This window comes from Cavia porcellus, unplaced genomic scaffold (assembly GCF_034190915.1).
Source record: "Cavia porcellus strain 051 isolate PalLab524CR breed Dunkin Hartley unplaced genomic scaffold, mCavPor4.1 scaffold_1, whole genome shotgun sequence".
Classification (NCBI taxonomy): domain Eukaryota; kingdom Metazoa; phylum Chordata; class Mammalia; order Rodentia; family Caviidae; genus Cavia; species Cavia porcellus.
In genome coordinates, this window is record NW_026947484.1 from 198,004,670 (window position 1) to 198,023,376 (window position 18,707).

The following is an 18,707-nucleotide window of genomic DNA, read 5'->3' on the forward strand; positions in this document are numbered from 1 at the left end:
TTTTTGGTACTAGGAATTAGACTTGAGACTTTGCACTTGCCAGGCAGGGCTGTGCCACTGAGCTATATCCCCAGCCCCTTAATATAGTGTTCTGTGGACTGAATAAACAGCTGCTGAAGTTAAACAATGGGCAATTTTCACAGAAAGTTTATTGCATATTCATGGACCTTTTGCAATAAACTCCCTTGTTGATACATTTCATAAAGTACATTGTTCAATTTCATGACAAATTTATACTCTCTCTCTTTTAAAGGTAACAAGTAATTTGTTGAAACTAGATTTATACTACTCACTCTCTGTTTTACAAAACTAATTTTATAAAAATGAGTATAGATATAAATTGGTGTGTGACATGGACATACTGAGGACTAAACCCAGGGCCCTGAGCAGGTCAGACAGGTGTTTCATCACAGAGCTGCTCCAACAGCGAGCCCCCTCCTTTTAATGTTTTTATTATTGTAAGTCAGGGTTTAACTAAGCTGTCCAGGCTAGCCTGGAACTGGCAAGCCTCCTTCTTGCCTCAGCCTCTCAAGTAGCTGAGACTGCAAGTTGATGCCAGCACATCTGAAATATTTGGATTTTGAGGCTAGAAGCAGAGTTCAGTGAGCACATGTGAAGCATGAGTGAGGTCCTGGGTTCAATCTGTAATGCCAAGAAGAAAAAACAATACTTGAATTTTAATCAGTAAACACTATTTAAATGAAAAATGAAAAGGGTTCCCCATTGTTCATTACCTCATTATACAGAAACAAGGACTACAGACAGCCACTACTAAAACCTCCACATATTTGTATTGCTGCTTCAGTGCAAGCCACACTGCTTTCTCCCTTGCTACTTACCGGCTTGACTGTCCTAATCCACAAGCCCCTTCTTCTCCTTTGCATAACACAGCTGGCAAAGCCATACCTTGCCCTGTGACCACCGCCTATGAACCAGCAGTACTGTACACAGCTGGGTGCCACATCTGTCTTCCACAGCATTCCATGGCCAGGCCAGGCTGCTTTCTCTGGCTTCAGCCGCCATCAGTCCACTCCATAGTAACCCATGTGGTGCTTCTCAAACATGTGCTTTCAACTCCAGGCCATGGTGCCTCCTGCTTTCAGCCTAGAAAGCCTTCCTTCCACCTCCCCCAACATGGTGCAACTCACCTTCTACCTGTACTACCTCTTGTTTTACAAGATTGTGGCATTTATACAACCACTTCCTCTTTCAAATTTCACTTCACTATATTTACTTTGCAACCATAAAGCTTAGCATACCACATTATCCGTTATTATAAATATCTTTTTCCCTTCTTATACTGAGAGAATCTTGACTGTGGGCACAGTGCAGTAGCTGGAGCTAAGCATGTACTAAAAGGGATTCATGGACTGAAAAGTAAGACATTTAAGGACTTAAAAAGTAAGATTATTAAGTCCCTAATAAATACTATTCTTATAAATGACTAAGTAAAACAAAAATTAATGTAGGCTCTTACTGTGACTCGAAGCCAATTTTCTTTATAAAGAATTCTGTAAACAAGAGTTCCATGAATCACCCAGTGTGCTGTGCATGCCAGGTACTTGGATTTCATCCCATTCTATTGTCTTTGGAAATAAGCTCACAGGTCAGAACTTATTCAGATGCCAAGGAACACTCTACATAAGGTTATTCCCTCCTCTCCTTTGGAGTAGAACCAACTAAATGATGGCCTAATTTTCACACGCATGCACAACCCAGTTTAGCACGCACTTGGAATAACCCCAAATTTCTTTCACTAGATATTTTAGTTTTTTTACTTTTCAGTTATTGTTGCTATCCTTGGTACATTATAGTTACAGCATAATAGAAGCAGCTTCTGTAGCTAAAAAAAGGGAAGTGCTGGTTAAATTAGGTACTGTTTATATGCTGAACAGTATACAATATCATCTTTTTTTGGATCCAAGGCCTTGCTATGCAGTTCAGGCTGGCCTTGAACTCACAGCAACCTGCCCGGCCTCAGCCTCCCAAGTGCTAGGGTTATACAGAAACAAAGAATAGACACAGCCACTACTAAAGCAATGCACCATCACACTTGGCCTTCTTGTCATTTATTTTTAGTGAAGTGAAAATAATCAAGATGTAAAACTGCAAAAAAATTCAATCGCCTTCATAAAAATATTTATGATATTTTTATCTGGACAGAAATAAGTCAAAGAATAAATGTCTACCTCTGAAATATACAAGTTTACACAATGCTTTTAATTTTTTCACCTTTTCTAAATCTTTCCAATTTTCTACACTACACATGTTCTTTTTTCTAACCAAAGAAAACGTAAGTATACCTCTAAGGTACTGGAGGTTTCAGTTGTAGAATTTCCAGTATTATTGCTTGAATTTGAAGACACTGTTTCATTTTTGCCTTCAGTATCTGATTTTTCATCGGAACTCATACATTCAATATCTGCATCAAAGCCTGTTGGGTATCCCATTGCCTGCAATACCTGTGAAAATTACATTAACATGAAATTTTATTCACATACCAGAGATCACAGAAAAGAGATGAAACCCTGAGAACAAGCATTTCAAGTTTGTAACATATGGGCTCATAAAACACCTTTCAGGAAGAGCACTGTGGTGCTAACCCTACAAACCCTTGGTTATGTAAGGTATACCTACCAGGATAATACCGCAGAGAAAGAGAAGAAATCTCAGCATAATCAGGTTTAAAATAAAAGATAACAAAAATACAAACCTGCAGTTGCTCCTATGTCATTTAATTTGGACAAATGGCACAGCCAGGTTCAACTGATGGGATGAGAGGAAAGTCAAATAGCATAATGAAAAAAGCACACTGGGCTAGAAAAGAAAAGATCCAAGAGTCTAATCCTAACATCTCTTCTCAATTTTTTTTGTCTGCAAAACAGGAAGACTAGAGCAGTTGATGTCTAACTTCTATGATGCAATCCGTGAAGGGAACGTGGTCCAGAATGGAAATTACATCTAAAGCTTTCAACCTGATTAGGCTTTCAATTTAAATCAGGGGTTCCCATTCCCCAGACCATGGACCAGGACAGATTGGTGGCCTGTTAGGGACCAAGCCTCACAGCATCAGGTAAGGGGAGCTTCACAGGAGCATATGGCTGCTCCCCATCTCTCCCTGCAGCCTGAGCTCAGCGTTGGCACTGGATTCTCACTGAAGACGAACCCAACTGTGAAATGTACATCCAAGAAATCTAGACTGTGGGTGCCATTCCTTAAGAATCTAATCCCCAAACCAACCAACCAAAACCACCACCACCCACATATGCCCGTGTGTACATCCCCACCACCCATCAGTGAAACCCGTCACTGTACCAAAGAGGTTGAGGACCACTAACTTAAATCATAATCGAGATATGGGGGGAAAAAAGAGAGATTCAATTCCTACATTTACTTTATTTGCTCATGAACTAACCACATTTTTTGGTTTGCATTTCCACCCTTCTCTCACATAGCCTGATTACCATCGGAAGGCAGGTGGGTGGGTAGGACAGAACCCAAGGCCTCTCCACACAAAGCACATGCTCAGCACTGAGCTCTAAATTAAATCCTTAATCAGAGGACATAAGGGTAAGTTCCTAAAGGACTTCCTCTATTTGTTTCAGTTTGTTTTAATTTGCTGAACTACAAAAACAACATCGTATTCCTTTATTATACCAAATGTACTCAACAGATAACTGTTAGTCACCCCAAGAATAAAAAATGTCCTCACAGATAATGGCACATGTGTCAACAATTTTGCCAATAAATAAAAGGGCATTAGTCTAAACAAAATTTTTAGGAGGCTTAAGTAGAACTCTGTAACAAAAGAACTTAAAATTAACCCACCAATTCACATATGGAGAATTCGGCTTTCTCATCATAAGTAAGTTCTTTGTATTTATTTGGGAGTAAACCCATTTTTAACATCATAAGTTCTGAAAGTACTCAGGTAGTACTTTACATTAAGTACACTAACATCATTTGGTTATATTTTCAATATTTTATAAAGAAAACACATTCTTCTCTGGTGAGTCCTACATATACATTCTCCCTGAGGATCTGATGTCAAAGAAGTAAAAAGTCCAAAATTAACCCTAGGTAACCCAGCCTGCAAATACTAAACATCACAAATAAATCTGTAAAAAGACATGCAGCATTTCTCAACATTAATTAGACATCAGAATTAGAATAATCTAATGCAAACTAACACACTTTTCTCTACCTTTTTCTCATGCAGGAGATGTCTCATCAATCATTTACTTGTTATTATAGCAACATATGCCAATACATTTAGAAATAGTTTACAAAAAGGATGGACTTCAAGGGATATAGCATTTACTTTCAACATAAATAGCTAATAACTTTTTAAAATACAATTTTTTAGCTTTAACAATGTTTATACTTTGGTCTGTTACATATTTATATTGTTATTATATTTATTAACCAGTTTACTATAATCTAGATTGCACTAAGAATGTTCACTTGAGTGTATCAAGAAATAAGAACAATAACCTTTGCCAAGCATGCTGGCATGCACCTGTAATCCCAGCACTCAGGAGGCTGAGGCAGGAGGATTACTGTGAATCTTGAGGCCAGTCTGGGGTACAAAGTGAGTTTACCGACAACCTGAACTGCATAAGGAGACTGTCTTAAAAAAGAAGAAAAAAAGAGCAATAACCCTGAGCCCCATGTGGTAGTACATGCCTATAGTCCTAGAACTCAAAGGGGTGAGGCAAGAGGATCAGCAAAAGTTCAAAACCAGCCTGAACTACACAGCAAAAACCTGTCTCAAAAAAAAAAAAAGGCCCTGAAAGTTATGGAAGAGTGGTAATTTTTCTTCCAGTTAGACCTGCCTGTACTGCTTCCTGCAGCATGATTTAAGAAGCAGTTCTGAGGGTGCAATAGCTGACAGATTTGTTTTCATTTTAGGGGAGGGGTTTGGCAGTATAAGGGCCTTCATACTGAGCTACACCCTCGGCCCTTTTTATTTTAATTTTTATTAAGACAGAATCTCATTGTTTGCTTGTTTTGAGACAGGATCTCATTATGTAGTTCTCAGACCTCTAGAAATGACCAAATTAGACAGGAGCCTCTACTTTTTCAACAAAGCCCCATCCTTAGCCCTTGTCCTTAAAGAATGCTAATGTAGTAAGAATCCTGCTCAAGTGGCTTAGGAAAAGTCTCCCCCCTCCCTACACAGTTGACCAAATTTCCTCAGCAGGAGCTGAGGAACTTCCCTGCAGGTGGTGTCTCACCAGTCTGGCCTGCCTGCAGCAGGAGTCCTGTCTGTGTAGCCTCCCCACCAAGTTTCCTCTTAGTAACTTTCCATTTACTGATCCCTCTCCACTCCTTGGCTACCAATCCCCATGTTATATTTGGAATTGAGCCCAATTCTGTATTGAGGTCTGTCTACTGCAATAGCTTCTATTTTTATGCTATAACAACCATTTAGCACTGCTTTTTTTTCTTTGCAGAAAAAAAGTTTGTATAGAATCAATATTTGGGCCCAAAACAACACCATACCAGAAAAAAGCAAGTTTTGATGTCTGACAAACAAAATTAAACCTAATAAAAACATCAACTGAGCTTTAAAATCACAAGATAATTCATGGAAACAGGCAGGAGGCACTTCTGTTGAAGGCCAGGCCTTAAGATAAAGAGAGAATGACCAGGCTTGCATGCTTCATAACTGGTATCACATGACCAATAAAGTGTAGATAGACAATAGTCACCCACGTGGGTGACCAGAACCTCCTGGCTCATCTCTTCCAAGAGACCCTTGTTCTTTCCGTCTGCACTTCATATGATGACTTGCTCCCTGGGACCAGCACTACCTAGGTGGCTATACTTGTAATCTTACTAGCTGATCAGAGTTTTGTCCTACGTTGCTCCACCTTATGATTTTGCACATTTTTTATACTTGCTCTGGAAAGTGCGGTCCAAGGCAACACATTTTCAGGTCCCCTTCTATTCTCATAAGCAAGAAATAGTTCTACTCTTCACCTCCACTGTTCTTTAGAATTCATTCTTTGATTAGTATTTGCCTTACATCATTTGGAGGTCCTGTATCATAGCCATGCTCCTTTTTCCAGCAGGAGGGCTGTGGTTGGGAAATGTTATGACTGAAAAAGATGACACCGTTGAAACCTAGGGAGAGGGATGGGAAAATACAGTCCATGGCACTCTACCCCACAACTGTCTATTCAAAAGAATTTAACACCTATGGCTTCTGTTGGGTAGAGATCTGGTAACATTTGATACTCAGGACTAAGCAACTGTCTAAATAGAAAGCCTTCATTCCTTGTCACCTTTTAACTGAACTTTTCCCTCGAATTTCTAAGGGTCTTGAAGTGGAATGTGGCTAGTCACGCCTCTAACCTAGCGCTTTGTGAGGGCTTGCCAAGATAAAGAACCAGAAGAGGAAAGGGAAATACTAGCCACTAACTTGGATCATTTGGGGAACCTGCTGCTGAGTGGCCAGGCTCATGTGGCAGGAATATTGCTTTGTTTTGATTTGATTCTGTCTTAACAGCTACATATCCCCTGCCAAATTCTTGACTAAAGACTGAAGATTTTTATCTATGGGATTTTCATTCATAAACAAATGGAAGATGCAATTTCTTTTTTCGTAGTACCAGGGATCCAACTCACAACTGTGTGCATTGCAAGGCAGGTGCTTATGCCACTGAGCTAAATCCCCAGCCCTTAACTCATTTATAAATGGAAGCTGTGATTCGTTACAACTTTTACGGGCGATAATTTGACAATATATGCCTGGCATATAAGCATAATGCCAATATATTTTTTAAATGAACCAATGAATTATTAAAATGTGTTCTCCCTTTGGTCTAGTAATTCCGTCTCTAAAATATATGTTAAGGAATAACTGAACAAACTGAAAAAAATGCAAAGTAATAAACTGGAATCATCTAAATCTAAAATAATTATTATATGGTAGCCTGATAAAAATGTTTGTCCCTTTGTAAAACTGACTGCAATTTTCATGTTAAATATGAAACATTCATAATATATTCCACAATGAAAAAGGAAGCATGAATCTATTATAAGTACAAGTGTTTTTATACACATTATGAAACCCATAACAGAAACCTTGGATCAAGTTGTTTCAGAATTTGCAATTTTAAAAGCTAATATACTACATACAGCATATTATCATTGGGCTCTCAGGTGCTATCCCGTGTTTATGTACAGAAAAACGTACACAAACCAAATGGAAAAATAAAGACTAAAAATAGTGTCACATCAATTTAGCTTAAGTTTTGCCAGTGGGCTTGCATCAAATTTGAAAAACTATTCTTTCACAGTAGTCTTTTTAAAAAGCTTAGAAAAATACATACCAAAATAATTTACTGTAAACTAGCTATTATTTCTGGGTATTGGAATTATCAATGTCCCCTCATTTTCTAAACCTACTACTCATTTTTTAAAACCCAGATTTTACAAAAACAAATGTACCATAAAACTTCTGTAAAGACCTCAGAATGCCTATTTGCCTCAACACAGAAAGCAAATTCTGGAATACAACTACATAGTGCATAAAGCTGAGGAAGACTGCTGAAGCCCAGGAAAGTCTGCAACAGGCTATGTCTAACAGAGGACCAGCTCTGCATATCAGATTGCTTGTTAAACACATTCAGCCAAATAAAATATCAAAGGTGAGATTTTCCAACCTTCAGAGCTGATTCACCTGATAATTTATTCCACATGAATGAAATCTAGTTTATCACATTTTCAAATAGCCCAAAGCTGAATTCTTCACATATTTTGGATTTATCAGTCAAGACCACATTCTACCCAAACTACAATTCAAGGTTAAGAAAAAAAAAAAAAAAATGTACAAAAGCCATCTACCTTCACACATGGGATGTGAGGCGTTACCTTTCTCAGATTCAATGCCATTCAGACTATAACTGAGACATATTCCAGATGTTTCTCACAGAATTTACAGGACCCAAATGTACAGGGCTGTCCACATTTGCCAAAGTTCAGTCGGGAAAAAAAAAATTCAGAAGTGAAGACAAAAGTATGCCTGGCCCATCCAAATTCCATTAATTATAAAAAAGTTATGAGGGGCTGGGGATTTAGCTCAGCGGCATAAGCGCCTGCCTTGAAGCAGGCAGTTGTGAGTTCGATTCCCCGGTACCGGTAAAAAGGAAAAAGACAAAAAAAAAAAAAGTTATGAATGTATCAAATGAGAAATTTGCATCTCATTCATTACATGGTAACATTTGTCACTGTATTTAAAAAGGCCTATCAATCTTACTGAATTGCAAGTTGCTGTGAGGTACTAGCTTATACCAAAGATTATTTTTAAAAAGCCACCATGACATGTACCACTTCATCACAGGTGGCTTTAAAGGTGACACCAACACCCTTATTTGTCAAGATCCACCTGAAGAGGATTCCACCCCATCTTTCTACCAAAGCAGACCCAACTTTTTATGTCACAGACAGTGGCTTATATGTTTTAAAAGTTTGTGTGTCATTTGCTACAGAATTTGTGATCTATATTTGTGATCCATTCTCAAGAGTGCGTGATAACTAACTCATTAAACTATATTTTTTACCTTTAGTCCTGGATTTAGTTTTCTCAATTGATTCTCAGTCTTTGGGCTAAGCTCAAGTGTGGATTCACTTTTCTACTCATTTTAAATTCATATTCTTTCATCATTATATCCAAGTAATGCAGAATATATAGTTTGGTACTTCTGCCACTTTGTTACTATTTGTGGACATTGTTCTAATCACTACCTGACATATTATATACTTGCTTACATAAGTATTGCCTGTATCCTTATCACACCCACAGTAGAATATAAACTGCATGGAAGTAGGTTCTTCACTTTGCTCACTGTTATGTCTCTACTATCTCGGATAGTGTTCACATCACATTAATACTTGCAACATAAAATGACTATGAAAACATCCCATGTCATAATGTTACATAATAGAATTCTTCTCAAATGATGATCTTCAGGCTGTATGATCTTTGATATTTGGCATTAGTTTTTAAGAAGTCAAATGTATTTATAGAGAGATTCCATTATTTGGGAATTTTCTATAAGTCTACATGCATGACTGGCTAGCTCAATCCCAAACATTATTTCCTAAGGAAATATTCTGCAATACAAAACAGCATCAGGCACAAAAATACTAACCAAATTTATGACAGAAGAAAAACCGGAAATGGCAAAATATTCAATGATAGGAAAGGGGTTAAACATAAAAATCCACAAAATGTTTTTATCATACAGCCATGAAAATTATTCATGAAGTTTTCAATACTAAGAAAAATACTGATGAAAAACTAACTGAAAAGATTACAGGATCAAATTATATATATCTGTGAGTCCAACTTAAAAAACAAAATAGAAAAAGACTGGAAATAACATAGTGTATTTAAATATCAGTAATCTTTGCCTCAGAAATACGCAATTGACAGCTGTATTTTTACTGTATTTTACCGTATTTCCTAAGTTGGAAATAATCAATAAAGTTGGAAATAATCAATAAACATTATTTTACAACAAAATACAATTTTTTTTCATTATCATGACTATTATCACAGTAGTTTAACCTTTGTCATGCAGGGTATTATTTCTGTTTTGTTCTATTTTTCTTTCTTTACTCATACCAAGCTTTTTTGCAGAGTCCAGTTTTCTTTTATCCTTCACTTTCTTTTTAACAAAAAACAATTTTTTATGATCCGAAGGTGACGACAGTTTCCATTACTATTGCTAAAGTCTTAAAGATGCTGTTGATTTATTTTAGGGAAATAAGCACCTTATTTGGAACATAAAATAACAAACCACTGATAAGCAAAAGAAATCCCGTACCTTCACTGCTACATGAAGTTTTGCAGTTTTCTTGGATGGCCCTGAGGCTTCATATGTTGTGCCATCCACATCTACAGACATTGTGAAGACTGGAGCGTGGACAGGACCAGACTGAGACAAGAGCTTGTACTGAAGCCCAGGCCTGATCTGATTGAGCCTCATTAGTGCATTCATAAGGTCTATTGCTTTACTATCCAGGACTAGTAAAAAAAGAAGTGAGATCAGAAGTTAGGTAGAAAGCTATTTTACTTTAATCATGCATTTGTAGGTTGCTAGTGATCATTAAAAATTTACCAAGTATTAAAAAAATGAGAATTTCAAAATTTACATATAAACTTCCTATGTAGTTCTAAAATTACTCAATTATCATATTGACATAATTACAAAAATAATATGGATTACTGACTCTATCTGTACCTTAATTTCCACTTGTCAATATTAGTCTACCTTAGATAATGAAGCTTGGAAACAAAAGTTATTCAAGTATCGATTTCACAGTTAAGATTTATCCCTAAACTTCTAATTTAATTTAACCTAATTCTTCACTTCCTATTTTCTTATCTGAGGCTGTAAATATTCTCTAGTTCACAGCAAGAAGAATAAAGAATTTACACACTTTTTCTTAAGTTTCGTTTCATCTTCTTGTTGGGATCTTTATCATCCCCTAATCCATCTTCAAATGGCCGCTTTAGAGCTGAAGAACCAGCACCTAAAAAAATGAGAGCATCACTGTCGTCAAAAGAATGACTGCATTTACTCTAAAATGTCAGGTAGGAAAATCTCAGAAATCACATGCGAGGTCTTTCACTGATAATTAAACCACCCTACTTATAATCTAAAAAAGCAAAACACCGAAATGTAAATCTTCTTAAACAACATGGTATCACTTTTTATAACTATTTAATTTCCCATTCACTCATACACACACACAAATATTTGTATATATGTTATGATCTGAATGTTTCTGTCCTCCTCAAATTCCTATTTTGAAACTTAATCCCACAGAAAGCACGGCTGGGAAGAACATGTGAGATGACAGCACCTTTATAAAAGAAGTCTGGGTCTGTCTGTTACTCCATGTGAAGACACACAGCAGGTTCAGTCTGTAAAGAACAGACCCTAACCTCAACCCCAACCTTCACCAGACACCAAGACTGCTGGTACCCTGGTTTTAGAATTCCACCTTCCACAACTGGAGATAGTAAATTTATATTGTTTACAAACTACCCAGTCTAAGATATTCCATTATAGTAGCCCAGGCAGTGTAAGATAATTTATATTCATATCTGTTCGACACATGAACACAAGACATTTGAAGAGCTGGGCATAGTGGCACGTGCCTACAATTTCTTTGAAGGCTGAGGCAGAAAGATCGCAAGTTCAAGGCCAACCTGGACCACAGAATGAGTTTAAGACCACCCTCGCCAGTGGCTGACAGTGAGATGCACAGTGAGACCATCTCAAAACAAAGTAGGAAAGATAAAAAAGAATGAAAAAGAAAAGCTCTGCAAAGTTCTGGTAGGTTTTTTTAGTTAAAAAATTAACTCTGATAGAAATTATTTGCACTTATATCTTCTCAAATATTTTTCAAATTTATGCAATTTAAACGAATATTTATGGGGCTGGGGATTTAGCTCAGCGGCATAAGCGCCTGCATAGCAAGCAGGCAGTCATGAGTTCGATCCCTGGTACCGATAAAAAGGAAAAAGACAAAACAAAAAACAAAAATAAATAAATAAACGAGTATTTACATAACTACCATTTTAAAATCAATCTTATGTTTTCAGAAGCCCAATTATGAAACTATAAAATTTTAAAAATTCTTCTGCCTCTTCAAATCCTATTCAAGATTTTATTAATAGTTTCCCTTCAGCAGAAAGCCTTTCTCTCACATCAACTTTTGAACAGTGACTGTGGCATCAGAAATAGTTTGTTTTGGTTACATCTAAAATGCCCTCCGAAAGTCTCCTGGATTCAGAAGGTAACTGGATCGTGAGGGGTTGCTCAGTTCATCCCCTGATTAACCCACTGATGACTTCCCATGTTAGTGTGCTGTTAGGAGAGGGTGAGCCCCGGGGACAGGCCTTCTGAGGGCTGGAGCTTCTTGGCCACCCCAGCTTGAGTAATTTTCCACCGCCAGGTGTTTGTGCCTTGGAGCTACTTAACCCGAGACTGAAGCCGCTAAAAAGATGAGTCAGAACAAACCTCTGCTTGAGTTGGTTAGGTATTTTGTTCAGCAACAGGAAAGTGACTGACACAGACTTATATCATGGTCTCTTTCTTTTGGTACCAGGGATTGAACTCTGTGCTTGCCAGGCAGATACCTGTGTCACTGAGCTACATCCCCAGGCCTCAAGGCCTCTTTAGTAACTATCTATCTATCTATCTAGTCACTCTTCGGTGTCCTCAAACTGATCTTTGAAGGCCAAAGACATTTTCTCCTTGTCTTTTATCTTATAAAATACCTTCCCAGTGGACCTGGAAATAGTTTCATAATGGGTATGGAACTGAGGTAGCAGCTTATCAAGTTTTTTAAAAATCAGAGAAGCTTATCAAACATCCAAGTATGTTAAATAATTCCCTATCTTCGGATCAGGAAAAAGCTCAGTAGCACAGTATCTGCCTGGGAATCATGAGGTCCTGAGTTTAATTCCTTGCACAAAAAAAGAAGAAGGAGGAAGAGGAGGAGGAGGAGGAGGAGGAGGAAGAGGGGGAAGAAGAGGAGGAGAAGAAGAAGAGAGAAGGAAGAAAAAAGAAAGAAGAAAGAAGAAAAAGATTCCTATCTTCACCTTAAAAGCTGGTTGCTACATTTTGTCTAGGAAAGCTGTACTCAAGATATTAATTCCCTAAGACTTTCAGATAGTTCTAGTGAGATTTTGTGACATCACCACAATACAGCTTTCTGATCATTAAGATTATCACCCTTAGGGTAAACACTGACTTCAGCATTTGCTTGGGTCAATATTTACCACTTAGGTCAATCGCCCAATCAATTATGATGTTCTCTTCAAGAGAACGTGGTAGTATCTGCTTAGTATTATACTTCACTTGCATTACAAAAACTCTTGAGTTTGCCCTTCTCCAAGGATTTATTTAGTCCTTAAGAGATAAAGATTTAAAAAGAACAATGTTTGTTCAATTACTCTCCTACTCATTAAGTTATATTAAAAGTAGTTCCCTGGTTCACTGGAAATCACAAGCTGGTTGCACAGTTCTCTGAAACCTCCAGCTACATAAATATAGATACATGTTTTAAATTTCATTACCATCTTAGCCCCTGGAAAACGGCTTAAAAATCTGAGACTAGTAGAAGATAATGGGAAAAAAAAATGGGCTGCCTTTATACAAGCAAGGTAGTTTTAAACCTTTACAGTATCTAGTGATAAAAAGTGATCATTTCTGAGGTAAAAAAAAATTTTTAGTAATATTTACGCTGGGGCTGGGGATTTAGCTCAGCGGCATAAGCACCTGCCTTGCAAGCAGGCGGTCGTGAGTTCGATCCCCGGTACCGATAAAAATGAAAAAGACAAAAAATAATAATAATAATAATATTTATGCATTTACTATATGCTTGGCATTACTAATGCTGTACATACATGACCTTATTTAAGACTCACAAGCACCCTATGACTTTTATCATGCTCATAAAATTTCTCATGCATCCAGGACAATTGTACTGTAGTTTTCATTGTAAGTCTTTCATTTCCTTGATTTTCAGCATTTTATTTTTCTTGATGCTATTGTGAAAGTGGTTTTTTCCCCTAATTTTTCTCTTAGTGAGTTACTGGTGTACATGAATGTTATGGATTTTTGAGTGTTTACTTTGTGTCCTGCTGTGCTACTGAATTTGATAATTCTAGAAGTCTTTTGGTCGAGATTTTGGGGTCTTCAATGTAGATATAAAGCACGTCACAGGCAAACAGTGATAATTTGACTTGTTCATGTTCTATTCATATCCTTCTTCTTTCTCTTGTCGAATTGGTCTGCCTAATGTTTCAAGAGCTACACTGAACAGGAGTAGTGACAGTGGACATCCTCGGCTTATCTCGGATTTCAGCTTTCAGCTTGATGACCAATCAGAAGACTGAGTGTATAGAAGAACTGTTTCCAAGACTAGGACGGGACCACTATGGAAGAGATAGGCTGATTAGGAGACTGGGTGAAGTTTAGGTTGGTCTTAGGTTTGAGATGCAGCATTCAATCATGTGACTGTGCTGGCAGCATTCTGAGTTGAATGCCTAGAATCTCTGATGGAGGGAACACATTTCACCATACAGGAGACTAAATGAGTTAGTATAAATAAGGAGCAAAAGACTAAGACCTGGTCCTGGGACACTATCATACTCAGAAGTCAGGAAGGTAAAGAAGAATGAAGATAACTTGAGGAGATGGTAGTGGTCAAGAAAAAGTGCTAACCTGGAGGTAAAATGAAAAACAGTATTTCACGTCAGCAAAAGTGCCTGACAGATACCAAACATTGTGGTGGATAAAGGGCAAGAGCACCCATACTGTGGTGGTGGGAGATAAACTTGTATATTCAATCAATTTCTAGGTCATTTATGAACCTACAATATCTCCCAGACACATATCTCACAAACATGTATAAAAAGACTTGTAGAGGGCTGGATATTTAGTTCAGTGGCATAAGTGCCAGCCTGGCAAGCACAAGGTTGTGAGTTCAATTCCCAGTACCAAAAAAAAAAAAAAAAGACTTCTAGAAAGCCAATTAGTGGCACAAGTTTGTAAATTTCAGCACTTTGAAAGACTGAAACAGGAGGATTTAAGATTTACCCAGTCAAATTAGTAAGATATAGTCTCAACTTGGTGTGGGAGGAAAAGGCTGGTGTTATAGCTCTTTGTGAAAGCCCTAAATTCAATCCCTAGTGCTACCAAAAAATAAATTAACTAATTTAAATTAAAAAGAACGAAAATCATGACCAGGCATGGCAGCACACAATTGTAATCCCAGCACTTGGGAGGCTAAGGCAGGAGGACTGTCATGAGTTTGAGACCAGCCTAGGCTACATGAAGAGTTCAAGGCCAGCCTGGACTAATAACAAAAACCCTTCCTGCAGGGGAAAAAAAGAAGAAAAAGAAAAACAATAAAGTAATGCAACACCACCAACTAGTCCCAAACAATCCAGACAGGATGTGAGGGCCATCTGGCTGCGAAATCTGTCACCCCGTTGATTACTGCAGTTGATTTGGCTGATCTGGTTGGCCAAGAGGGTATCCTCATCCTCCCTCAATGTTCCATGTGTGTGTCCCTTCTAAAACTGTGTGCTCAACAGTCGAGGAGGATGACTGCCGTGGACAGAGGAGGACCATTTCCTCAGTCAAGGGTATAAAAAAGTACATGCACTCCCTAGCTAAAACCTCCAAACAACTCTCAAAGTCCAAAAAACCTGGAGAGAAACAAGTCAATCACAAAAAAATTAAACTCAATACAGTTCTATTTCTAGAAAGTTCTGTGAAAAACCAAACTAAATTATTTTTAAAAGCTTACACAGATATAAAAGCCATAAAATAAATCTAGGACATGACTGTCCAAAGATCAGGAATAATAGTTCATAGGGCAAGAAGATAATGGAGCAAGATAAACGGGCGGCTCCTGAAGAGCTGACATTTTTCTATCTCTTAGCCATGGTGATGTTTATATGCATTTTTAAAAATACTTTTAAACTATGTATGTGTATTACCTCATAATCAAATAAGTATGGAAGAAAAAATATTCATCTGTGGAAAACCTGTCAATATGCTGCTAAGACGAAGACTAGAAACAAACCAGAGTGTGACAGCAGAAAGATCACAAGCAGATTTCAGAACAAGACCAAGGAACAAAGCCTGATTAGAACAGATTCAAAGAGAACAGACAGTGTGAAAATAAGAAAAGAAAAGGAGGAAATAGGCCACACTTTCTAAAAGTAATACACTAAAGGGAGCCTGAGGAGAGTTTGTGGAGCTACAGAATTAAGAGTTCCCTCTGGTTTTGTTTTTCAGACGGAACATGCTACAGTGAGTTTTCCTGCTAATGAAAACAAATCAGTGGAGGGGGAGAAACTGACACTGGTGAAGAGACACAACTGCTAGAATAATGTCCATGAAAGAAGGGAGGAGACAAAGCAGACTAGTTCTTTTAAAAAGCTGGTCATTAGAGGCAGACAGTTAATCCCCAGGTGAGGGAAGGAAAGCAAAGAATATGAGCTAATGAAACCAAGGCTGGCTGACAAGAATAGTGAGACCATATAAAGTTATCTAAAATTTCTATTACTCCAAGAAAACAGAAGCAAATAAGGCCAACATATGAGAAATGAGGTAGAAGGAGACGTCATCTAGGAAAGCTGAAAAATTCTCAAACATATAGGAGAGCTATCAGAAAATACAAACAGTTCCTGGGAGGCTAGTGACAAAAGATACAAAGGGACTGCTTTTCCCAAACATGTTCAGCAACCTCATGGAAGTAGAGATGAATTTCAACCATTAAAATATTGTCAGAAACAGAAGATCAAGAAAGCACAAGTATATGCAGGGAGTGAGTGCAATGATGGGTCAGAAAACACAAGCAAGATAAAGACAGAAGTAAGACCAGGAGGAGAATGAGGGACGCAAGGGTAAAGTCAATGCAAAGTTCAAGGGATGAGTACGAAATGGAGCAGTAATGAAGAGCAAGCCAGAGAGTAAGACTCTTGAACTAGCACAAGGTCAGCCTGTGCGTGGTGGCAAACCTACGCATACCTGCTGCAGTAGGCTATTTGTTGTCTCTGAAAGCTCTGAAAGATTCACCATCACTGGCTTGGTGATACAGCTAGTAACTGACAGAGCCAAACAGGAAAAGTAGTACTCTGGTTCTATTTTCTGCTCTACTTATAAGGAGACAGACAAGGGGTTCCCAAGTACTTGAGAAAGAAAGTTTAAAATTGGAGGGGGCGGGCCGCACGGTGGCGCACATCTGAATCTCAGCACTTGGGAAACTGAGGCAAGAAGAGCACTAGGAGTTCAAGGCCAGCTTGAAGTACACAGCAAGAGACAGAGACAGACAGGAACAGAAACAGAAACAGACAGAGACACAGAGAGAGCCAACTGAATAAAAGAAAAAAAGCAAAACACAAGCGTTACTAGTGTTTGTAATAGAGAAAAGTGCTAAATTCAATCACACTGAATTTAGTGATTGAAACAAAAATTTTGTTACTAAGAATTTATATACATGCACATTGTTTTTTTGGGAAATTTTTATTCAGTCATTCAATTCACAATGCTCAATGTCATGAGGGCATGTGTATCCCTTTCATTAATTTCACTGCCAATGCCAACCATAGTGGCTCATCCCTATCATCCCAGCACTTAGGAGGCTGAGCAGGGGGATCCTTCCCAAATTCAAGACGAGCCTGAACTACTTAACAAAACCCTAAAAAACAACATTTCATTGCCAATGAGTGAAGATACACTAAAAGAAAATGGCTTTCTTCCCACACATTTTACTGAGTATTCATTTATAACAATAATATGGAAGAATCAAGCAAAGAGTTTATAGTATAGATAATGATTTAGTTCAGAACTACCTTATACTCCTAAAAAAAATTGTGCTGATTAGTAATACCTGCCAATATTTAGCATAAAAGAAATTAAAACAAAACTTGTTAAACACTAAAATATACAAAGAGACATTCCATTAGCTATTAGACCACTGATGTCATCAAATACCCTATGTGTTATGGCTTATGTCTAGATGTCTCCCCAAAGTCTCACGAGTCACAGGTGGGGTTTTTTGGAGATGGCTGAATCGAGGGTTTGTGATGCTGGGATTAAGGGTACGTGGTTAATAAATTAGTCCACTGATTGGTTTGGCATAGTTCTGGGTATGGATAATGGGACGGCCCATGCTCTGTGTGGGTGCTACCCACCTTAAGAGTATCCTGGATGGAACATAAGGGACACAAAGAGAGCTGCTGCTATCACTTGCTGCTGCTGCTGCTGCTGCTTCTGTTGTGGCTACAGGTGCTGCTTGTTGTTTTGCTGCCTTCTTCCTAGCCTGCTCTGCCATGAACTTTTTCCTCCCTGTGATGCCTGTCTGCCACAGCTGGAGCCATCCAACTGTGGACTGAAACCTCTACAAACTGTGAGGCAAATAAATCTTTTTCCTCCTTTCAATCTGACAGTGTTGGTTATTTTGAGTGTTGGGTATTTTGTCATAGCAAAGAGAAAGTAACTAACATTCTATGTTAGCCTCTTCTAAGCTGGATAATCATAAAGGAGTAGAAAAAACTGTTATGAAACAGTTTTTAATCTTATGGACTCCCTAAGTGCACCATGACAATGAATGGAATCCTGTTGACTACATAAACTGGGCAATGCCATTATGTTTGTCATACAGGAATTACTAGAAAAAGATCAATTGTGGAAGGAGATAGCACCCTAAGTGAGGAGCATCTGATATTAAGCACCCCATCTCCTAGAAACATGGGAAAAAGTAGAAAAAATGTTAAGTATTTGCTGTATTACAGTAAGGAGAGTAAGAAGATTTACATTTGAGGGTGTGCTCTATTCCAGACAATGAAACAAATTTTTAAACCTGACAAGACAGGATAGAGTAAGAAAGATACTAACAGCCCTACCAAGAAAAAGGAACTAATTGCTCAAGGCCTCAAAATCTGTTAGGTAGTAAAGCTATGCTTGAAATCCAGGTAATACTGACCCTCTTCTGCTGAAACACTAATCTGAGTTCAGACAAGTCCACACAAATGGAAGGCAGTTCACAATCTTCCAACATTATTATTCTCCTTCCACTCCCCTATAATTTTGTTCTCTCTCCTCTTATTTAACACTTCCAAACATGAGAAAGGTCATCAAACTAATCAGAAACAAGGTGCC

General features: G+C 38.0%; 1 protein-coding gene across 7 annotated transcripts in view; it reads right to left on the reverse strand.

Annotated features, from left to right (window-relative positions):
• The window catches only part of Strbp (spermatid perinuclear RNA binding protein), a 153,548-nt gene that overhangs the window by 24,680 nt on the left and 110,161 nt on the right, over positions 1 to 18,707 (reverse strand). For all 7 annotated transcript variants that reach the window (XR_216319.3, XM_013153378.2, XM_063227097.1 and 4 more), the window contains exons 10-12: positions 10,456 to 10,548; positions 9,840 to 10,039; positions 2,304 to 2,462 (exon numbers count right to left, since the gene is read on the reverse strand). Coding sequence is in view for 6 of the 7 variants with exons in the window: in XM_013153378.2 (XP_013008832.1) it covers positions 2,304 to 2,462; positions 9,840 to 10,039; positions 10,456 to 10,548 (452 nt within the window). In the remaining variant the exon portion in view is untranslated. The remainder of the gene's footprint in view (positions 1 to 2,303; positions 2,463 to 9,839; positions 10,040 to 10,455; positions 10,549 to 18,707) is intronic.